The following is a 24,349-nucleotide window of genomic DNA, read 5'->3' as shown; positions in this document are numbered from 1 at the left end:
TTCAATAGGGACATCTGTCATTTTTTGGGTTTTTTTTGGGTTTGTTTATAGAAATTAAATGGTGTAGGGTTTATTTATATTATTAGTGCTAATAATGGGTATATGACTAAATATCTCTTAAAATTTTAGATAAAACTCAATGACAAAAAAAGTATTTAATCCTTGAAAAAAGAAAAGAAAATAGAAATATGAAACTAGCCTTTTGCGATGTTACGATTTTGAAAAAAGAAAAAGAAAAGAAAAAGAAGAGTATGGGTTCCTAAACGCAGCGTTTTGTGATAAGAAAAACCTCTCACAACTTGGCGGGAATCTCATTTCTCGTCTTCACCGTGTGGCTTTCTTTCTGGTCTTCAGCACCAGACCCCAAAACCCTGAAAAACCCTGCACAACCCAAAGCCATGAAGAAAGGCATAAGCAGAAAACGGCCAGCGCTAACACAACAGCCGTCACCTGCGAACCCACCCAAGCAGCACGCCACGTCCCAAGAAGATGAATTTCTGGACGAGGACGTCTTCCTCGACGAAACCCTCTTCGAGACTGAAGACGACCTCATTCTTCGCGACATTGAGGAGCGCCAGGCCCTTGCTTCCCGCCTCACCAAATGGGCCCGCCCGTCTATCTCCCATGCCTACATTTCCGCCTCCCGAAGCATCGGTCAGTCTTCAAATTTTGCTTGATTGGGTTTTTTCTGTAATGGGTTACCATTTTTGAAAAAAAATACTTTCCTAACTCTTCAGTTTGATCTTGGATATTGGCGGTTTTAATTGTTTTTTTATGCCTTCCGGGCTGTAGCTTTTCAGCAATTGGAGATTGATTATGTTATTGGAGAGAGCCATAGAGAATTGTTGCCTAATTGGTCCGGGTCTGCTGCAATTATCCGAATTTTTGGGGTTACAAAGGAAGGTTAGCTTGTTCACTTTTCGGGTTATCATTCTGCTTGGTGGGTGAGAAACTGGAGCAAGTGTTAATAAAGGGTATTTAACAAAACGTCATATGTTGTTATTTGTTCCCAGAAGTGTCATGTTGTTGCATTGAAATCGTATATGCTGCTGTATTTAACAAAATTGTGCACGTATATTATTAACTTGAAGGATTGTTGATACTAAACTAAATTAATGCAATTGTTTTTTGTTTTGAGCCTGATAAATTGTCCCTTAATCCATCCTAGGACATAGTGTTTGCTGCCATGTTCATGGATTTGAGCCATATTTCTATATCAGCTGTCCTCCGGGAATGGGCCCTGATGATATTTCCAGGTTTCATCAAATTCTTGAGGTACTTTGGGTTTATTTCTTGAGCAGCTCAGATGTCTTTGTTAAGTTGCATTGCTGTAATTGGTTATGTATTTTGTGTTTGTTGATGCAATAGGGGAGAATGGGGGAGATGAATCGGAACAGTAAGGTACCAAAATTCATTCGCCATATTGAAATGGTGCAGAAGAGGAGTATCATGTATTACCAGCAGCAGGATTCTCATCCCTTCCTCAAAATTGTTGTTGCTTTGCCAACAATGGTGGCCAGCTGCCGGGGTAAGAGTTTCAATTTCATTAACATTCGTAATGTGCAGTAATTCACATGTATGGCGGATCTGCTTTACTTTTGCATGAATCATCTACACGCAGAAGAATGCGTTTTACAGTGGATTACCACAGAATTATCTTTGATGATAATTGCTTTCCAATTTTTCTCTTTTTATATTCTGAGAGCAAAAATTCTCAAATTGGGACAAGGATCCTCTCCTGAGTTCCTTCAGTGCTAAGGTTTGAACAGTAGCCAACCATGTAACCAAAATCAGATCGTGTCGCTCATAATGTCTTCTTCGTTTACAAGCTCCACAGACAATTTTCCTAGTAACTGCCTCTACTCTCTCTGTCAAAACATTCAAGTCCCATATCTGAGAGAGTTTTGTATAGTGAAAACTGGAATTAAGTGAACTTGAAGTTTTCTAAGAAGATGAAACTAATCCATCTTTCTATTTCGATTCAAATTCTTATTTCCATTTGGATTATGTTTCAAAGTATCCATTTGCACTGGAATTTCAAGAAATCCAAGGGCAACGAAAAATACTCAGATCTGATTTGTTTTGCCCATTTTATCCTTTCTGAACTTTTTATTAGTTTTTTCTTCTGTCTAAGAAAAAAGATTTGACAATCCTTGGCCTTGGTGGCTATGGAAAAACCTGAATCCTTCTTCCAAATGATCTACACCTTGCCCAATCTCTTCAAACTTATTAGTTTCTTCATTTTTTTAAAATTTATTTAATGTTTCATTGTTGTTTTACCTGAAGAGAAGACAAACTCTATTATAATGGAAGGGAAAAAAAACAGGAAAATGGTGGAAATAGCTGAAAGTCTGTAGCTTTGGATTGGTAAGAACATAGATAAAGGAGAAACAGAAGAATCAAAGAAGGGCTCTTCGTAACTATTTTTGTTTGACGTGTATTTTAAAAAAGTGTATTTCAATTTGCAAAAGTAAACAAAAGGCCAAACTAATTGTAAACCATAGGATCTGATATTAGCCATGTGTCTGTATCTAATTAAAAGCTGAGATAGGTTAGTAGAGAACGAGTTTAAGAGAGGATCCGAATCCTTCATATTGCGTCTTGCATCTCATGGTGTACCGCCATGTTTCCATCATGTAGCTTATGTTTAATAATGGTTTATTTATATCCCATACTCTCTTAAACTTCCAGGTATTCTTGATAGAGGCATACAAATTGATGGTCTTGGTATGAAGAGCTTCATGACATATGAAAGCAATGTTCTTTTTGCTCTTCGTTTCATGATTGATTGCAACATAGTTGGTGGAAATTGGATTGAGGTCCCTGCTGGAAAATATAAGACAGCGAAGCATTCGTCGTACTGCCAATTAGAATTCGATTGCCTGTATCCTTACGCATGCAAGGCACTCATTATCATATGGTGAACAATGGAATGAATGTCATTTGCATGTTAAGGTATTTCCTACTTGGAAAATGTTTTCTTGACAACCATTTTCTTAGATATTCAGACTTGATTAGCCATGCTCCAGAAGGGGAATTTTCGAAGATGGCTCCATTTCGCATATTGAGCTTTGACATTGAGTGTGCTGGCCGTAAAGGTCATTTTCCTGAGCCTACCCATGATCCTGTAATCCAGGTTCAGTTCTTTTCAATACGAGTTTCTGGAATAAAATAATTAAGTGACTTACTTGTTTTTTGGTATTCATTTTTTATGTTACTCAAAAGAGCTGTTTCTGAACTGAGTTTCTGTTTTCCTTCCTATAGATTGCAAACCTAGTGACTTTGCAGGGAGAGAATGAGCCATTTATCCGTAATGTCATGACTCTCAAGTCATGCTCTCCTATAGTTGGTGTTGATGTGATTTCTTTTGATACAGAAAGAGAAGTCTTGCTGGCTTGGAGGGTAATATAATTGCACTTACATACTCTCTTTTACTCAAAAAAAAAAAAAAAAAAAAAAAAAAAAAAAAAGCGGGAAGATACCTTGTAATTTTGATGTAACTCTGTTGTTAACAGTCTAAAACTGTTCAGTGGCTTTTATTTTTAAATACGAATACATTCTGTATTATGTGTGGCACTTAAGCCAAAGCCTGATACGCAACCATCTGATGTTATGCTACTTGCATACTATGTGGTCCTTTTCATTCTGTTTTGTAGAATTTATGTAATGATTTTATCTCTTTACCTGAGTCCCCATTTTGTTTGCTCACTTGTTCTTTTATTGCTTATGGTTTTTCTTTTACTATATTTTAGTCATTCATATTTGTTAATGTTTTTGCTTCTGTTGTGCCAAATATCTCTAGTCATCTATGAAAACTGTATGTATCTTTCTTTTTTTTGTTAGGAACCAAGACTTTATTAATAAAAAAGAAATTGTACCAGAGGGAAATATGTCCTCTAGAGGGTAAAAAAATGAAGATTACTTAAAGGAAGAATAGTTAGAGTAGGAAGGTAAAGAACTAATAGCCCAACCAAAATTAGGATAGGAGAAGTAATACAAAGAGATCTAGAAGTTAGGTTTAATAGGAGATTTGAAACAAAGTAGAAGGTACAAAACTATTACCCTAACCAAAATTAAGATAGGAGAAGTAATACAGAGAGATCTAGAAAGTTGGGTTTAATAGGAGCTTTGGAACAAAGGCAATGATGTAAATTTCAACATCATTCTGGTAAATGGAAGATAAAAATAATTCTTATCCTGTGATGGGCATCTGGACTGAGAAAAGTGCACAGTTTTCTTTTGTAATTACCTTGGGTGATTGTTTGCCTTTCAATATATGCTTGAGATCAAGACAAGGGAATGGAAAGAAGCATAAATGTCACCAATGACTTGACTTATGGTCTTAGCACTAGAGATGAGTATTGCATTTTTGTCTTCTATATTTCCACCCATAATTTGATTATAAGAGCTAAATTTTGTTGGTTTGCTACTATTCTCAAGCGGATAGGAAGTGGGTCAACAATGGTTTATGCTCTAACAGTTGCCCTCTCATGTGGGCCTTCTCCACCACTAGGACCGAAGTTGTTGAATTCGACTTAACATTGGGAAGTTACAATTTCAGGAAATTGAAAATAAGATCTTTTGTATGATAAAGGTTGTTGGTTTCCCACTATTCCTAAATGCTGAAGCTGTTAGGATGTAGGCCAATAATTATTTTCTATTCTAACAGTCTGTTTTATCTAACTTTTATGCATGAAGTTTAGATGTGTGATAATTGTTTAATAAGCAAAATCTTCTTGTAGGATTTAATCCGTGAGGTGGACCCAGATGTCATAATTGGATATAACATCTGTAAATTTGATTTGCCATATCTCATTGAGGTAACTGAAGCATGTTATGCTTATTTTCTGTGCATTATCATATTTAAAGCATAAAGGGTTGCGAATAACGATGAAAAAAAAAGTGAGCCAGTTCATCGTCCTGATTTTTTGGTTTTCAGAGAGCTGAGACCTTGGGAATAGCTGAGTTTCCAATACTTGGCCGCATAAAAAATAGCAGGGTTCGGGTCAAAGATACTACTTTTTCTTCAAGGTAAGAAATTAAAAGTATTTCTATGACTGCTGCTAGACTTTATCCATTTTGAATCATCAAAATGGCAATTTGGATTTTCTTGCTGATGTTTTTTGCTTTGTTTTCTCTTTTGTATAACTGAGGTAATGTCGGTCACTTATATGAGGAGGGGAATTAACAGTTGATCCACAAAGTGACTAGGGCTGGGAAGATTATCTTCTTTTTATGATTAATATACTTCTGTTACATTTTTATTTCTACTACTGTGTTATGCACACCACCATTTTGATGAGAATTGTTTGTGTGGTTTTTATATTTGTTTTCTTCTTTAAAATTACCGCTCTCCCATTGGGTCTGTTTTTTCAGTATAATGGTGTGTGATTGATCTGGCCTTTGGCTGGTCTATTGGTTATTTTTGTTGTCCTTATATTTTTCCTGATTGACTTCTCCATCGTGCTTTGTACTTTTTTTTGTGTTTTTAGCAAAGTTTCTTGTTTCTTACAAAAAAATATTGGTATTACAGGCAGTATGGAACCAGGGAAAGTAAAGAAGTAACAGTTGAAGGGAGGGTTCAATTTGATTTACTCCAGGTTTTATCACTGTCTTCTGGTTCAATTTACTCTATTCCTGATCCTTGAGATTTGTTATTCTGATGAATTCAATGAAATGTTCATCTTGATTTCTGTTTACTTCCTTTTGTTGTAGGCTATGCAACGAGATTACAAATTAAGTTCTTATTCATTGAATTCTGTCTCGGCACACTTTCTCTCTGAGCAGGTAAGGTTTTGATTTCTTTTCACATATATATATATATATATATATATATATATATATATATAGTTACCCTTTTTCACAGCTTTTATATTAGGTAAAAGATCACTCTTTAGCCCAAAAGTATTTAGTGTTTTTTTCTGTCAATATAAAAGCATTTCTGACTATATTAACATCTAAAGTAGAGATATTTGCTGCTTTTATTTTTCTCAAGATATATATATATATATATATATATATATATATTTTTCCAGCACTTCCGGAAAGTGTTTATTGCAGTAAAAGACCCGTAGTATGTCCCTAATAGATTGTTTGCCTTGATTCCTTCCATATACATATGAATCTGTAAAGGATTTGATTTTGAGAAATATCATTAATGGAAAAAGCTATGACCATGTTCATGTGCATAAGAAGGATAGATAACCATATTTTTAGTGCATGAAGTTTGGATTTACAATTATAATTGAATTGTGTTGTAAATTTATGAATTAAAAAAGCCAGCTTCAGGTTCTGTTTATGTTATGCCCTTTATTTCCATCTTTTGTTGTACCCAAGCGTCAGATAAGTTTGATAGACATTGGTGGTAAACACAGCCTATATTAAGATGACACCACTAAATTGAGTCCTGGTCCTTCATTTTTTCTCACTCATTTGGCCACATGCTATCATATTTTTGCTAACTACTTCCACCTATTATTTGTTTGGGTTAACCTAATTACAGTGGGCACTAAATCTCTAACAAATTGTTCTGGGCATAGATCTCAATTATAATAATTACTCAGAGCTATCTGATTGGACATGAACTCCACCAGCTTTCTTTACTGGATAATGTCATCCTTGTTAGTAGGGCTTCACAATTTCCCATGTTTTCCCGCTCCAAGCCCCACCTTTTCTCCTTCCATTCTATGAGCACATCCAAGCTTTCAAATCCTGCTAATTTTTCTTTCTGTTAAAATATATTCTCAAAGTCTTTGCCCATTTCTTGTTTAGAAATTTTCTGAGTTTCTACTTGCTAATTGGTTCTCTTGTATTATCTTCACTTGTATATCTGCCATAACTAGTCATGAAATAGTCTCTCCATTTGATCTTTAAATGAACGGGGGAAAGATCATTACTGTCTATCTTGATTTCTTTATTTCTGGCAAGTAATGCGCCATGCCTTTTTTTTTTTTGGTCCAAACCGTCATGCTTGTTAATATTTTGGCACCATTTGGATCACATGCAGAAAGAGGATGTCCACCATTCAATAATATCTGATCTTCAGAATGGCAATGCAGAAACTAGGAGGCGACTTGCTGTGTATTGTCTAAAGGTGTGTATCTGGTTTTGATTCTTCCACCTTACCTTCATTATGACATTAAAGTGTAGCACATTTACAATTTAAGAAGGTTGCAGAAAAGTTACTCTAGTACCTGTTATCTGTTATTGTGATGAACCTCATAATGAAAGTAATTGCTGTGATTGTTTAGTATTTTAGTTCCTTTCAAATACAAAGTTTGGTGGCCAAGAACTTCTATTATGTTAAATATTTATGTAATTGACAAAAATACAGTTGAAGGTATAACAATATTAATGATAAATTTAAATGACACTAATTTCCAATAATCTCTCTCAATCTGGAGCAAAGATGTCCACCAAACCCAGCTTGCGTATAGAAAGCCTGGAGTAAGGACAGTTTAATGGATTATGTCATCTGTCTGCTCTAATGATGGAAGAAAGGCTGGAACAACATTCTCAAATAAACTGTATCAACCTTGATCTGTTTAGAATCTGAAACTAACATAATGGTAGAGTTGTTATCACGAGATATGATGCAGAAAAGTGTCCCCAACTCATCAAGAAAGGATAGAAGCCATAAGATCTCACAGGTGTTTTAAGCCATGGCATGATACTCATCCTCAGCAGATGATCTAGAGACAAACTCAGCTTGCATGAAAAGCTTTCTCAACTAGAAGATGCTTGTTAGGCTTTACTCCCACACAATTAGTTTAGATAATCATTATAGGAATGTGATGGAATGCAATTGTAGTTTGAAGTTAATGGACAACATGAAAAAAAAAAATATTCGTGAAAGTGAGGAGCTCTTTGTTTTCTTCCTTATGCAGTATTGTCTGTGTTGTGAAATCATTTAACAATTGGAAAGACAAACGAACTCAGGAACCCCAAGGAAATAAAGAAGAAGATAAAAAACACCAAGAATTAACATGGTTTGGCTAGATGCCTATCTCCATGGGGCAGCAACAACAAATGTCCACTACATCAATAATGGGTGCAACAGATTATCTGATCAAGCCTCTAGATTCAAGACTTGATGAACAATTAGAAAGAACAAGAAATCAAGGAAAATCAATTGTTTTGCCCTTCAATATTCTCTCACTTTTAACTCCTTGAGTGATACTCAATTGTTTTGCTCTCCACTCACTCTCTCTCCGGAGTGGTATTCCCGCTCACTCACTTTTTGAAGTGGAATTCTGAATATTGTTATCTTTTGCTTGCTGATGATGATGCTTGTAAACTAGCACAACAGATCTCCTTATATAGCCACTATAAAGGCTGTCGTGATCAATGAGGGAATCTAATCCTAATAGGAATATGATTACCAAATATATTAAACCCTCTTCAATGTGGGATAACAATTCCAATTGGGAATAGGATTCTTATCCTCCAAGACTATTCGTCCTAATAAGCTCAGGAAACTCATCTTCAGCTGGAAAACCCAATGTGCTGGGGTTCTGGCTTTTGCATCTCATGTAAGAGAGGAAAAGGAGAAAAGAAAAATGGAAATGGAATGGAATCAGTGAATACAAAACATATAATATCATTTAATCGTCATATCGTTGGTATTCACATCATAGTTTTCAAAGAATTGCAGTACGTGTATCATTTTGTATATGTTCCATTGCATTTACATGTAATATAGACGAGAATGCATTATCAATTTCTTTTTCTAAGAAATACAAGATTTATATGAGAGCATAGTATTAATTCAACTTTAAATAGAAGAAAATACACTTCAAATTATGTGACACAATTGATCAACTTTCCTGTGTCATTGCAGGATGCTTACCTCCCGCAGAGGCTTTTGGACAAACTGATGTATATTTACAATTATGTAGAGATGGCTCGAGTGACAGGTGTTCCCATATCATTTCTTCTATCCAGAGGGCAGAGCATCAAGGTTATTATAATAAATTTTGAAATGAAGACTTGCAAATAACACAATAGTTTAGATACGAAGATATTTAATCCCAACCATTTTCAGGTGCTTTCTCAGCTTCTTAGGAAGGCAAAACAAAAGAACCTTCTTATTCCAAATGTCAAACAGGCTGGATCTGAGCAAGGGAAATACGAAGGTGCCACTGTAAGTTCATTGTCTTGACTGCCACTTCAGTTGCTTATAATAGCATCGTCATGCTAGCAGTGTAAAAGAACTACTCTTCTTTGGGCTGGGGGTTGTGCAGGGAAGGTGTTTCATGTTTATGATGGAGATCTTATTATATCAATCTTTTGAATATTACTCTCTCTGAACTTTATTTTCTTCAGGTTGTTTATAAACATTCTACTTGCTTTTATAAATAAAATATTGTCTTTGCTGGGCTGATGTTTCAGTCTATAAAGTGTAGTTTCTTTTGCAGATTTAAGGGGAGGAATTTTTTTTCTTCTTAGACTGCAGATTTATGTTTCTCAATGTACGCCTCTTAAATTCTTACTAAAAATTTCCCTTTGTATGCAAAATCTTGCTTATGTCCACTCCAGGATAATTTTGTAAAATCACTGACTTTATGCTATAACTTGGCCTGCCTAGGTCTTAAGAAAGAAGTAGGGCTGGGCAGCCATGCTAAGATTACTTCTTAAATTTCTCCTTTGAAATGTCTTCTTTCAAGCTTCTTTCCTTCTTTTCCCAATGCTTAATTGTCTCCCATAACTCCTGTGTCCAGCTACTCCGTTCAAACTTTCTTTGCTTGGCTTCTTATGCAAATAAGGGAAGTACTGTCTGGATAAGAAAATAGTTATATACACACACACGCGCACACACACACACACACACACACACACACACACACACATAGAAAGTGCTTCAGTTGAGGGGTTCTTCAAATAACAATATATTCATATAGTGTATAGTTTGATGATCCGAAGTTTATAGTTTGTAAGTCTCCAGCGAAGGATCATTCTTGAAAAAACCAGCCAAATTGAAAACTCTCTAACTTTTTTATTAAATGGTGATAGTTTCAACCAAACCGGAATCATTGTGGTCATATTTATTTGATAACAATTAAATGATATGATTTCCAATTTGGGTGAATATTTTCAAGGATGGGAGGGATGGTGGGAGAGGTGGAGGGGAGGGAAGGGGAGGGTGGAGACTAGGTACAATCTTTGCTCTTTTACAACACATCCATTGGAAGTTAGTAAGTGCTTTTCATCTCTGCTAATGATCCAATATTAGTTTTTGGAGTTGAGCATAGATGTCTAGGGTGAATATTATAACTATTACTCTAACTACAACGAGCATTGTTGCTATAATTTTATATTTCACAGTAAGTTAAAACAACAGAACGAGTTAGAACATGGTGTACATGGAATTGTGCAATCATCGTATGATCTTAGATTAACCTTAAATGTAAAGGTAAAATTTTTTGTAGTGCTAAGGTGTATTTTGTGCAAGAGTGCGGGGGAGAGTGTGGATCATGTCTTCTGATCTTGCCTGTTTAGCTGGAAATTATGGTGTTTTTTATTTAATGAGATTAATGTAAGTTGGGTGCCACCAGAAGACTGCTTTTCTTTGCTGGGTGAGAAATTAAAAGTATTAGGTGGTGCAAAGAAGGCTAAAGTATTATAGGGCTGTACGATGATGGCAATCATTTGGGCTATTTGGTCGGAAAGAAACCAAAGGATATTCGAAGTTGTTAGGGGGTTGGAAGTGGAGGAGGTGCGGGAGAAGGTCAGGTATTGGGTGGTACTTTGGGCATATGTTTCTCTTGAGTTTACAAACACTTCTATTTCTGACATTGTTTTACACTGGAAAGCTGTAGTGTCTTGGTTTACAAAATTAGTTGTAACATGAATAATTGTTTTATCTTATATATTCATGGTGGATTGCTTATCCACAGTGCTATACAGTTTCTTTTGTGAAATAAAATTTCATCTTTTCCTTAAAAAAAAAAAAAGAAAAGAAAAAAGAATTGAGAATGCTTAGTTTTATTGCTCGGAATATATGGTAGTAAGATGGATACTGCTGCTATATGTTCAGACTACGTAAGTTACATATTGTGACCTGGTACTTACTGTTTCGGATTTTCTCTCTTCTCTGTGCATTTGATGTTTCTCATTTTGCGCTTTATACTGACTTTGAATGGTATGAGAAATTATGTGGGCTTTGATATCCATAACTTACAAATCCAGGTTTTGGAAGCGAAGGCAGGATTCTTTGAAAAGCCAATTGCCACTTTGGATTTTGCATCTTTATATCCATCAATCATGATGGCCTATAATTTATGCTATTGCACTTTGGTAATTTTTCCTGACATTTTTTAGGTCATATGCCTTTTCTGTATTTTGGAGTTCATTTCATTATCTAACATCAAATAAGATCTAACTGAAAAACTTTTGGCCATAATCTATCCCCTTTTGCTTTATGAAGGTGACAACTGAAGATGCTCACAAACTCAACATCCCTCCAGAATTTGTCAACAAAACTCCATCTGGAGAAACATTTGTTAAATCCAATTTGCAGAAGGTCCTATATATATATATATATATATTATGTTATTAATGTTGTTTTTCTAATCATCAAAGATGCCAGATTTAAAAGTTATTTATTTAATTTGGTATGTCATATCTCTACTTTTTCTCATCAAGTAAATCATTGGATTAATAAGAATGCATCATAATATGCTTTCAGGGAATACTTCCTGAAATTCTAGAAGAACTACTAGCTGCTCGTAAGAGAGCAAAAGCAGATTTAAAGGTATATTCCATTTATGTATTTCAATGGCGTTTGTTGACTGTTTTAGAAATTGTTTTGTGTGGATATGACATGTTATTTCCTTGCAAGCTTACACATCACTTTTTGTTTGCATGTGACTAAATGAACTATCATTTTTTAATTTTAGGAAGCAAAAGATCCACTTGAGAAGGCAGTGCTTGATGGTCGACAACTGGCCTTAAAAGTATAATTTTGAACTGTTTTCATTATTTTTTAAACATAGTTTTTCCACTACAAGTGTGCTTGTATTTGTGTATATGTATTCATATATTCATTTGTCACTACATCTAGATAAGTGCAAATTCCGTATATGGGTTTACTGGAGCTACTATTGGTCAGTTACCATGCATAGAGATATCATCAAGTGTCACGAGCTATGGTACATTTCAAACATAATCATTTAGTTATCATTATATTACTCTATTGAACAGATTGAGCTGTGCCTGATCTTATGAGTTGGTCGTCTTGTAAAGGTCGACAGATGATTGAGCACACAAAAAATCTTGTAAAAGAAAAATTTACCACACTTAAAGGCTATGAACACAATGCTGAGGTATGTCACTGCAACTTTTCCTCAATAACAGGTTTACAATTGTTGGAAACCTATGTTATTTAACTTTTTTTTTGGTTGTTTGTACTGTAAAAAGTGTTCTTGTCAAAGCAATGGACTTTTAATGTAAAATATGTGCTAGATTTCACATAGAGCCAATCAATTACAGTCGTATTTACTCTTTCCTTCCTTTTTTCTTCTATTTTGGGTCTGCCACCCTATTTGCCGGCTCTTGTGTGTATGACTGTTTCTTAATAGGATACTCACCCAAATTTGAAACATTTCGAGGCTTTAGGGTAAGACCGACAGTAGTATCTGTATCTTAGTCGATAATATCTATCTGATTAGTGAGCTTTCCAAAAACTGGAATACCAGGATACGTGTTTCTGGTGGCAAAATGTTGCTGCGATTCTCTTCCTTTTGTACCTCCTTTGCTGTCTCAAAATTATTTAATCTTCAAACGAGTTCTGTTAATTTTTTGTTCTGAAATCAAGTCTAGTGCTCTCATCAAAACAGGAACAAAAAAGAGTCAAATGCTCATGTTCTTAGGGTTTTGGCTTTAAATATTTATTGTATGGGAAAGTAGCGGGAGGATATATTCTTGTGAGTTGAGTAACTAATATTGTCTTTGGCACTTTTGGGTTTTCTTGGCCTTTATCGGTGTAATGTTGCCCTGTCATCTTACAATCTTTATCATGTATCAAGTAACTCCTAAAAAAATTGTATATTATTTTGAACAGTATGAACATATGATGTTAAAAAAAAAAGTACGAACATATGGTGAACATAATGAAAATTCATCCTTGTTCAAATCTTTATTGCGACAGTTGCACTAGGAAGCATTAATAATAATTTATCCAGTTACATGTTTTTTATTGTGAACCTTTATCCTTGATAATTGTTACACATATGTATCCAATGCAAGTTGACAATGTTATTGCCTTAGGTTATATACGGGGACACAGACTCCGTTATGGTGCAATTCGGTGTGTCCACCGTTGAAGCAGCAATGAACTTGGGGAGAGAAGCTGCTGAATACATCAGTGGAACTTTCATAAAAGTAGGAGTTGATGTCACTTGATTTTGTGTTTTTTTTTGTTGAAATATTGTGTCTTTGGTTGCTCATTACTATAGTGCTAAGTTAGAGATACATGATGGACTGCTAACACACATGCACACACAGAAGTTCTTGGGAACATCCTAAAATGTCCTCTCAAGCCAGAACGAAATAAGGTGACCGCAGAAAATGGGTGTTGATTAATGTAGTGTTTATTTAAACTATCTATACGTTTACATACTATTCTTTTAGTGAAATGGTTTCAATTATTAGTTAATTTAGGGTTATAGAGAAAAGAAGGTATTGATGCATCATAAGTTCTTGTTTTTAACACTTGTTAATATAAATAGTGGGATGACAGAGCTGGACCTTATTAAGTTAACTTCTAGTTAACAATTGTCTTTTTTTTCGGGGAAAAGGAGGGCAAGGGGGAAGGTGAAATTCAAACTGTGGTCTTCGGTATGTGGTTAATGCTATCTTCCACTAGAGCTGTAAAACCCCACAGCTTTTTGTTGGTTCTTTAGGTATGAGAGTACTACCATACATGTGCAATAGTACTAATTTGCACTTGACTTATTTCCCCTTATAGTATCATCAAACCTAGCTCTTCTTTACATTCTTTGGTAAGGTTTATTTTCTAAGTCTGTATTTTCTGTTTCGGTGTCATGAAGCCTATCAAGCTGGAGTTTGAGAAGGTTTATTATCCATATCTTCTGATTAGCAAGAAGAGATATGCTGGTTTATTGTGGACAAGTCCAGATAAGTTCGACAAGATGGATACTAAAGGTTAATTAGAATTTCTCAACCTCTATAATTTCTGTGTTGTGTTGAATGTATCACTTATTTCATTATTTATCATTAGCAGGTATTGAAACAGTACGAAGAGACAATTGCTTGTTGGTTAAAAACCTGGTAAATGAGTGCCTGCACAAATTACTGATTGACAGAGATATTCCTGGGGCAGTCCAGTATGTCAAGAATACCATCTCAGATCTTCTTATGAATCGCATGGATTTATCGCTGTTGGTTATAACTAAGGTTGGATATTTTTTTTTGCTTAAATAGTGCCTTAGCTGTCATCGCTTAGTCCCTCGGCTTTTTCCCAAAGTATAGAGGTGCCAAACAGTCATACCATGCAGATATGACGCAGTTAAAGTGCAATTCGTGCTTTGTGTTATGCTTATGCTGACCGATTTTATATTCGTGTCAGTGCTTTTCCCTACCCAAACAAATAGATAGCCAAGACCAGGCGTGGCTTGGCACAACCCATTCTTACTCATGATGTTTTCCTCTTGGTGCATTTAGTGCTTTTCAACTTGTCTTCGATTTTACTATTTTCTTATGATTAAATAATTTTTTAAGAAAAACAAATAGTGTCATTCCTAATTCAGGCCCATTTGTGTGCAATCTTGCCTAATGAGCTAAGAAACTTCAGCTCAGGTGGCTTGTTTGTTTCCTGTGTCGTTTCATGCCTGTTTTAATCGTGTCTAGCTCATGCCAGTCCAGCCCATTTTACACCTCTATTAGAGTAGTTGAATTGTTATTTAAAACTCATTGAGTGCTCCCCCGATAAAAGTAAAGCTTCCATGCTAAAATTCATAAATTTGCAGGGTTTGACAAAAACTGGGGATGATTATGAAGTAAAGGCAGCTCATGTTGAACTTGCTGAACGTATGCGTAAGGTATGCAATATTGACTTGATTTACTTTAACATGCTTGTTTCCACTCCTGTAAAAGAAATGCTTGTCTCCGTTCTTGAAAAAGAAATGAATTTCTCTATCTTTAGCTTTATGTTCTTTCGCTGCCTGCAGTTTCCTATAGCTTAGCTTCTTGTAGTTTTTTTTGTAGTTTTTTGCTTGCGTTGTTTGTCTTTTTGGGTGGAAGCATTTTATTGTTTGGCTCAAGATACTAGTTATAACTGCTGGACTAATATGGTGATGAATTCAACTGAGTCAGTTAGAAGGATCCCTTCTACTGTAATTAAAAAAAAAATTGTAAACATGCTCAATTGGGTATAATTTTGAATTAGGCCGTACCACAAAATTGAATGGTGCTTTTAGCAGAAGTCCAAAGGGGTTGGTTCATATCTGCTTGTGGGTATGTGGCTGTGATATAGGACAGTAGAAAAATAAAGAGATCCGGACTCACTCCGACCTTTGGCTTCGCACCAAAGGTGTGCAGTAAAGAAATTAGAAAAATTAAGGCATTGCACCCTCCTTCAGCGTCACACCAAAGGTACCTTGGAATCACTCTAAGTCAACCTGTGCCTTACACACAAGCAGAAATTGACAAGCCCCTTTTATAGGGTAATTGGTACATGAATCTGGAAAGATCCACATTAATACATTGAGAGTTCTAAAGACATAATTATGAAAACTAATACATTAATCATGTGACATAGAGACTCAAAGACAATTTATCTTCAGAAAATTGAATTTATTACATAGGAAAATAGAAAGACTCTCATATACTAAACTTTTAACTTTGCCCCTACATCAGTCTGAGGATTTTGTTTCAATCTCTATTTGCTTGCTCAATATCCAAATTTGAATTTGACTGAAATTTCAAGAGTTCTGGCGATGTTTCAAGTTAAAATTACATAATTTAGTGGTAGTATGTACTATCAATGAAAGATATGAGAGGAAAAGTGTTTTTTTATATTTTTGAAACGGAGAAATAAAAAACTTTCTATGATGTTAGAATGGAAAAATTGTAAATGGCAAAGGAAAAATCATGGTGTACAACCTTGGCAAAGAAATAAACACTTTCTATGATGTTACAAAATATTCTTTCCCTTGAGCACTCCATTCCCATAGAAAGTTTCTCATCGGATTTTCTTCGCTTTTGGCCACTCTTCTTGGTAGTCTGAAGATTGACAAAATAAGTAGGGATACTACCTGACTCACTGTGTAAGAACGAGTCCACCTCCTATAGAGAGACACCCCTTCCTCCACCTGTCCAGACATCACCTGTCTTTTCTACTACAGGATCTCGTAAGCTCAAATATCCCCCAAGAATTCCAAATAAATAAAAGGTCGCACCAATTTGGCAGGCCACACTCCCAGCCAATATAGCATGAATAAGCAGGGCTTAGGAGGAACATGACCCCTTGATTTTTTCATTTTTTACTTCCAATATATATGTATAGAATGTTATAAGATTTCTCATTAGATTCCTAAAGGCCTCCTTTTCCCTCTCTTCCAAAACATCAGACCCTTTCGTTTCTTGGAGTGACCATAAGTTGTATGTTATTACATTTGGGAGCTTGGTTCCCTTTAAATATTCGTTTTAGTCTTCTCGTAAAGCAATTGTTGACATTATTACCCTTCTTTGATGCTCACTCTTGTATCCAGCTTATTAGCAGTATTTGAGTCTTGGGTAAGGCTAAATCATATCTAATCCTTGTGTGAAAAAAACAAAAAAACAAAAAAAAAGCTCTACCATATTAATCTTCTCTTGATTCTGTTTGGTAATTTCTTAATAATATAGGGATATTGATGTAGGATATGGGTGAATTGAGTATTTAGGTAGTTTAGCGGAAGCGAAAACAATGGAAAACAGAAAATAGAACAAAAGGGATAGGTCTGGAATCACTCCAGGGGTTTGGCTTCACACCAGGGGTTTGGCTTCACACCAAGTAGTCTCCAATCTCTGGAAAATAAGCTTTTCTTTATATCTCAACAACTGAATTTTAAAGAACTACATGGGGGGTATTTGTAGCAAACTAAAACCTAGAGACAATAGGATAAAAATCCCTTACTAAAACAGAAATCCTAATCCACCAAGGAACTAAGTAAAAATAAACTAGGAAACTTAAATCAAATCCAACTAAAAATCTGGAAACTAAAATCCTAGTGAAATCTGGAAAACTTGAGAATCTAGGAAACTAATAAATCAGGAAACTAACTAATGATGTCCGCATCAATTCCCCCTGGCTGAAAAGATCTCGACTCCGGCGAGATAAAGCTGTAATAACCTTCCAAAACGTCGGGATCAATGTGCGGCAGGTTCTCCTTTGTAATCCGAGTACTATTAGAATCTGATCTAACTTCCACTTGACTAGGAACTTCTGCATCTTCCTTACATTCTTTAAACGTAATGATATGTAGAGCTTTGGTTTTACCTACTTTGTCTTGCTCCTCTTTGTTTGGTATAGATTGATTCATGGGCTTGGGTTGAAGTGGCTTCATCGTGATCTTCTTTCCTTTATGGATGAACGAACATATATTTTCTTGACCCAAGATGGTAACATTGTAATCGTAGATCCATGGTCTTCCCAAGAGGATATGACTCACATCCGTATCCACCACATCACACCAAACATGATCTTTGTAAGATGAAAACTGTATAGGAACGTGACATCGTTGGGTAACAGGTATAGAAGATGTATTGTCAATCGATGCTACTCTGTATGGCACAAGATGCTTCTCGGGTGACAAACCAAGACGCGAAACAGTCAGCGTTGATACAACATTGATACAACTCCCATTATCTATGACCACCTTACAATCTTTATCTCCAGACTTGATGTAAGTGTGGAAAATGGAAGTCCTACGCAAATCCTCAGTTTCCTTCCTAGGTTGAGCCAAAGTACACCTTACTACTGCTAATGTTGGATGAGGGACTTCAAAGTCGATTCCACAATCTTCATCAGGTTGTTGGGGTTCATAAATATCTTCCTCGAATTCGCCTTGATTGTCAGCTTGTTCGTTGATGTGTGCACACAGATTTCTTGTTGCCTCCTTCGTTGGGCATTGGACAGCAAAGTGTCCAAAACCTTGGCATCTGTAACATCTTTGCGTTCCACCACCACGTGTATCAACTAGCACTCCTTTTCCTTTGGCAGTTTTTACTAAATTAGTCATAGATGTTGGAGAACTTGGAGTCACAGATGTGCTAACATGACAATCAGATCTTTGAGAATCAGTTTGCTTGACTACATTGGACAACTTTAAATACTTCTCTAATTCTTGTACCATCTGAAAAACCCTCTCTAAAGTATTCACAGTATGCGGAATTAATTCTTTTTGAAGCTCTGGACGAAGTCCTGATCTAAACCGAGAAATAGTCATCCTTCGATCTTCCCTTATGTCACATCGCAACATGAATTCCTCAAATTTTGCAATATATTCAGCAACTGGCATGTTATCTTGACGAAGAGTTTGCCACTCGTCCAACAAACTCTGTTGATAGGATAATGGTAGATATTTCTGCTTCAACCTTTTTTTTCATCTCACCCCAATGGATGATTGGTTCTTCACCAGCTCTCTCTAGTTGTGTTTCAACATTGGTCCAAAACAATCCAGCTTGACCCACCAATTTTATCTTAGCAAATCTCACCCTTCGAGCTTCAGACATGTCATGCCACTCAAAATAGCGATCCATGGTAGCTAACCAGTCGAGGAGTGCTTTAGGATTTAGCTCACCATCAAAATTTGGAGCGTCAACTTTCACTGATCTCATCACCCTTTCATCAGGGTCTTGCTCATAGCCACGATGAAAATTGTGTCTCTCTGCGTCTCGATCATTCCTTCTATCATGACGTTGTCGCTCATGATTCCTCTCTTCTCCATTCACACTTGCTTCATCATGTTGGTTAGCTGTTTCTAAGTCTGCAAGGCGACGTTCCACGAGTCTAGATCTAGCGTCCGAATCTGCTACTTGCTTTGATAGGTTTTCCATCATCTGAACAAGACGTTCAAAGTCCATCGCTGGCTCGTCTGTCTTTCCAGGCTTAGTCGGAGCCATCAATTGACACACAGTGTGAAGAACAAGAAATACTCGAAAATTCTGAACCCAAGAAAACGAAAACCTGGCTCTGATACCAAATTTGATGTAGGATATGGGTGAATTGAGTATTTAGGTAGTTTAGCGGAAGCGAAAACAATGGAAAACAGAAAATAGAACAAAAGGGATAGGTCTGGAATCACTCCAGGGGTTTGGCTTCACACCAGGGGTTTGGCTTCACACCAAGTAGTCTCCAATCTCTGGAAAATAAGCTTTTCTTTATACCTCAACAACTGAATTTTAAAGAACTACATGGGGGGTATTTATAGCAAACTAAAACCTAGAGACAATAGGATAAAAATCCCTTACTAAAACAGAAATCCTAATCCACCAAGGAACTAAGTAAAAATAAACTAGGAAACTTAAATCAAATCCAACTAAAAATCTGGAAACTAAAATCCTAGTGAAATCTGGAAAACTTGAGAATCTAGGAAACTAATAAATCAGGAAACTAACTAATGATGTCCGCATCAGATATTCCCAGAATGAGCGTGAACACTTTCTGTTTATTTATTTATTTTTATTAGAAATGGAATGTTATTAAAGAAACTCAAAAACACAGTACATGACTTAGTTAACAAGATGTCCACCAATAAAATGATACAACTCATAGAAAAACAAATCCATATTACACCTTTGACTGTAAGACAACTGTAAAAAGTACCCTAGAGTAGCTCCCCAAATCTAAATAAAATTACAGAAAATGAGAGATTCCGCTTAAATGTTTGGGTCAACAAAATGGGAGATCGCTAAAGCCTGGAAAGAGAAGCGCATAAGGATGACCCAAACCCTACTTTATCCCAAGAGCTCTCCCTCTTCAGCCCCACTTTAATTCTTATAAGTTCTTCCCTCTCTCCAGCCAAATTACTTGAAAAATCCAAAAAATTGTTTCCTACCACCACTAGAACACATATACTTTGTGACAAATAATGTTTGAGGATCACTGAGGAATAACCCAACTAACCACTGCAACCTTAATGAACCCACTGCACCCAAAGCATATGGGCAATTTACAAACCATTGACTTCTAGATTCTGCCTTTTTTGTGCACAAAAGCACCAGTGAGGCAGACAAACGTTGGTCTACTTTGTACCAAATCACACGTGTGTGCTCTTCCACGAACTCTGATCCATGCCAAAACACTAAATTTAGGAGGAACACTAGATTACCAAATCATTTTAGCTGGCTGAAACAGCACATAAAAATGTGAACAAGCTCTGTAAGATGAAGAATTTCAACAAGTTTTGTCCAACTTTGTTTAAACTATTTGTAGGTAGATTTTGGAATGTGCCTCAAATTTTTGTTACAGGATGACGTTTGAATGTTAATAAAAAATTAGGGATGTCAGACCCTGATTATGTCAGACTCTTATTAAAATGTGGGTTTAACATGTATCAGAACATGGTTTGTAAGAGGTCCTAAGTTCAATCCCAGTTCTCCATTTTTTGTTGGTTTGCAGCGTGCAGGGTAGGCTGCACCTATATGTTTGTCTCTCTATCTGTATTTGTCTGCCTATTCAAGTTGAGGATGGGCATGCACATTAGAGAGAGTTTCAGTTTGATATATGATGTCACCCGATTCCCTATTCAGCTTAAGCTTGGACGTGTTTACTCTGAGTCCCCCTAGCCACCTCAAACACTTCAAAGTCCTGTAAATCTTGAATGAATAATAATCGTGTGATACTTTTTTGGTGTGTTATGATGTCTACTAATAAGGCTGGTAATGGTGATCTTACCAAAGTGCCTTCTATTTTATATTCTCCATCTGAAATTTCTAGTAAAATGCTGATGTTTTTGGACTATCGAACAAATTATTCCGTCTCTAACCATTTCTTCTTCAATATGGGATTGACAGCGAGATGCTGCCACTGCTCCAAATGTTGGGGATCGAGTACCTTATGTCATTATTAAAGCTGCAAAAGGTGCCAAGGTAAATTTTCTTTAGAGGTTTTTTCTTTTCTTTTGACAGCAAATGCTTTATGGGTTATCAGTATTAATGGATATATGATAATCAGGCATATGAGAAGTCAGAGGACCCCATCTATGTGCTCGAGAATAACATACCCATAGACCCTCAATACTACCTTGAAAATCAAATTAGCAAGGTAAGCGTTTGCTACTATTATGTTTAATTTGGCAAATTAAAGGTCAATTTAAACCATTGCACTTTCCATATGTAATATTATGTAATATGGTCTTTATTTTGTTGCCTGCTTAAAAAACTTTTCATTCTACAGCCACTTTTAAGAATTTTTGAGCCCATTTTGAAGAATGCTAGCAAGGAACTTCTTCATGGGAGTCACACACGATCTATCTCAATATCTACTCCCTCAAACAGTGGAATAATGAAATTTGCAAAGAAACAGCTCACTTGTGTTGGCTGCAAAGCTCTAATTAGGTACAACTTTACCGATTTTGTCATATTCCAAATGACTGCTTTTATTTGTAGGCCTACTGAGTAGACAAATGACCCTAAATTCCTCATGAACATCATTTACTGTGGTAATGTGCTGATTGCTAATTAGCAAGAAAACTTAGCTTGGACGGAAATTATGGTCGAAATGTTTTTTAGCCCTCAAGTTTCACCATTATAAGCATTTGTAAATTGTTTGGTGTAAAGCAGATTGTTGGTATCAGTGGCAAGACCAGGAAAGCATGAGTTATGGACAGAGACTTGAGTTGTTTCAAAATAGATTTTTTTTTTTTTTATGTAAGTAAGTACAGGATTTGAAACATGTTTTAGTGGGATTACTGAAGTTTCTTAAAATTCAATTGGGAGCACCAAATTTAGAAATTATGAGCACAGGTGGGAGAATGGAAAAGTTATTAACCTAATTTTACGGCTTTTAGAAAGCTTCCTAAAGCAGGATTAAATCAATGGTCAAAATCTTTGAGTACTGAAAAGCATGGCAACTGACTTTCTCAAATGTATGTTTCATAGAATCATAACCTAAGGATTAGACATAAAAGGATCTGTATGATGACCCACCATGGCATCATAGACCGAATTGTCATTCAATGGACATGAGTTATCGCTGTCTCATCTTTGTGCTCCTTTGGATCCATTTCTAGGATATAAATTTTCACAAACATCTTGTTAAAATCTTATGGGTCGATGTTATAATCTCTATGGGCTTTTGGATAGTTCTACCATGTTTGTGAAAAATGTTAGGATGAGAGAAATTCTCAAGGATATACGTATTCATCTCTGGCACATAACTTCAGAGGGCCCATTGTATTTGCAGCATAATGTAAGGACATGCTAAGAAAAACATCACTTTAAGCAATCAACGAATCATGTTAGCATCTTCGAGGTTTTAGGGGTGCGAATTTTTTTTAGTGTTGGATAGTGCCATGTTAGATCTCTGTACATTTCCTGGTATAAAGAATCTAAAATCTTCTTAATGTTTGTGTTAATCCATCAGCAACGCAGATCGAACTCTTTGCTCGCACTGTAAGGGAAGAGAAGCTGAGCTCTATTGCAAAACAGTGGCTCATGGTATGAATCAATTTCAGAGTTGTATTATGTGCTAAATTGTAAAAGCATTCTATCATATTTGGATCTAAATTCTTTTAGTAAAAAACATATGAAAATGGTTTGTGTAATGTCGCAGTGTCTGAGCTAGAAACACTTTTTGGGCGGTTATGGACACAGTGCCAAGAGTGCCAAGGCTCTCTTCATCAAGATGTGCTCTGCACAAGGTATTTTAATTTCATTGGTTTGAGTCTTTTTTTTAGGGTTTTTATCACAAATGGTACCTCAAGTTCGCGAAATTATCACATTTGGTCATTTATGTTTTTTTGTGACATGGTTGGTCCCTAATGTTACTAAGCGTACATCAAATTGGTCCCTTGAGATTCCATAAAAAATTCTGTTAAAGTGCTGACATGGAACATATGTGGAGCTCACAAATCCAATGTTATAGAGCCACGCGGCTTTAAATAAAAAATATAATATATTTTAAAACTTAAAATCCATAAAAATGTTTTCAAAATTTGAAAGAATCATTTAAAAAAAAACAAAGTAAGAAACAAGAGAGAGAGAGAGAGAGAGAGAGAGAGAGAGAGAGAGAAGGGAAGAGAGAGAAAGAGAAAGGTAGAGAGAGAAAGAGGGGGGACCGAGAGGCAGGGAGTGGGTCAGGGAGGGTGGGTGCGGGAGAAATAGAACAGAGGGAGAGGGAGAACGCAGAGGGGAGAGAGAAGGGGCAGAGGGATAGAGGGAAGATGGGAGATAGAGCAGAGGTAGAGAGGGAAACGGGGAGATGGAGGGAGAGGGGGGGAATGATACAGGTTTTTTTATTTTTTTAATAAATAAAATATTTTTGTAATGTTTTTGAATTTTAAGTTTTAAAATAATTTAAAAATAATTTATTATTTATTTAAAGCCACGTGGCTCTATATCGTTGGTGTGGGCTCCAATTTGATGTACCAACCATGTTTGACGGAGTAACGTTAAGGACCAACCATGTCACAAAAAAACGTACAGGACAAAAGTTGATAATTTTGTGAACCTCAGGGACCATTTGTGATAAAAAGCATTTTTTATATATACCTTCCTACTGTTCCCCTGTGGGGATTGCAAGGAGTGGCTGTGCTACAGCTATCTTGCCATACATTCACTGTACTTATGCCATGTTTGTCTGTCAGCTTGCCACATTTGTATTTAACTCATGCTATATCTTCTTCCAGTCGGGATTGCCCTATATTTTATAGGAGAAAGAAAGCACAGAAAGACATGGCTGAAGCCAAAGTGCAATTAGACCGATGGAGCTTCTGACATTCGCCGGACAGTTAGTTCGTATTCCCAACCAAAAAACAAATGATATGTTCATGCGTGTTGAGCAGGCAGGGTCTGCGCAATTGTGCTGTTCAAGGAAATTGATGTTTACAAAACAGAAATTTTCAAAAACTTTGACCAAGCAAATTGCGAAACGGATGTTATTGGTTTTGAACTGAAACAAAGTGGACGGTAGCTCTATATTTGTACAGCTTGGACCTTGGTAGATAATTTTAGAATAAATGTTTTTACGAACTTTGTGAAGATGCAGAAAGTCTAGGAAGGCTTTGAAGTCAGCCATTAGCCGTGCTTATTTCCAAAACTACGACTATGCTCTGATAATGTTTGATTGATTGTATCATTTGTTGTTTATTCTTTCTTGGTCTGGTAATGTGTATTCTTGATTGTA

At 36.0% G+C, this 24,349-nt stretch overlaps 1 protein-coding gene across 1 annotated transcript; it reads left to right on the top strand.

The window, feature by feature from the left end:
* Positions 1-307: 307 nt before the first annotated feature.
* LOC110751190 (DNA polymerase delta subunit 1) lies at positions 308-24,349 on the top strand. The gene is made up of 30 exons (XM_021951624.2): positions 308-654; positions 793-903; positions 1,169-1,275; positions 1,369-1,528; positions 2,692-2,884; positions 3,001-3,136; positions 3,265-3,402; positions 4,743-4,820; positions 4,940-5,031; positions 5,534-5,600; positions 5,716-5,787; positions 7,007-7,093; positions 8,840-8,959; positions 9,044-9,142; positions 11,188-11,295; positions 11,426-11,521; positions 11,687-11,752; positions 11,898-11,954; positions 12,062-12,149; positions 12,244-12,323; positions 13,267-13,380; positions 14,049-14,163; positions 14,243-14,415; positions 14,988-15,059; positions 21,019-21,093; positions 21,179-21,268; positions 21,401-21,561; positions 22,589-22,662; positions 22,778-22,865; positions 23,853-24,349. The coding sequence occupies exons 1-30, from the start codon at positions 399-401 to the stop codon at positions 23,938-23,940; spliced, it is 3,261 nt and encodes a 1,086-aa protein (XP_021807316.1). The 5' UTR covers positions 308-398; the 3' UTR covers positions 23,941-24,349.

Source organism: Prunus avium, chromosome 4, assembly GCF_965620075.1.
Source record: "Prunus avium chromosome 4, drPruAviu1.hap1.1, whole genome shotgun sequence".
NCBI lineage: Eukaryota > Viridiplantae > Streptophyta > Magnoliopsida > Rosales > Rosaceae > Prunus > Prunus avium.
Note: the sequence above shows the minus strand (reverse complement) of the source record. Positions and strands in the feature narration are given on the sequence as shown.

Bases quoted from the DNA above. Each gene is read 5' to 3' on its own strand.
- LOC110751190 (XM_021951624.2), top strand. From the start codon at position 399: ATGAAGAAAGGCATAAGCAGAAAACGGCCAGCGCTAACACAACAGCCG. The intron at 5,032-5,533 runs GTAAGAAATTAA...TTGGTATTACAG, and splicing joins GATACTACTTTTTCTTCAAG to GCAGTATGGAACCAGGGAAA. The intron at 9,143-11,187 runs GTAAGTTCATTG...TTACAAATCCAG, and splicing joins GGAAATACGAAGGTGCCACT to GTTTTGGAAGCGAAGGCAGG.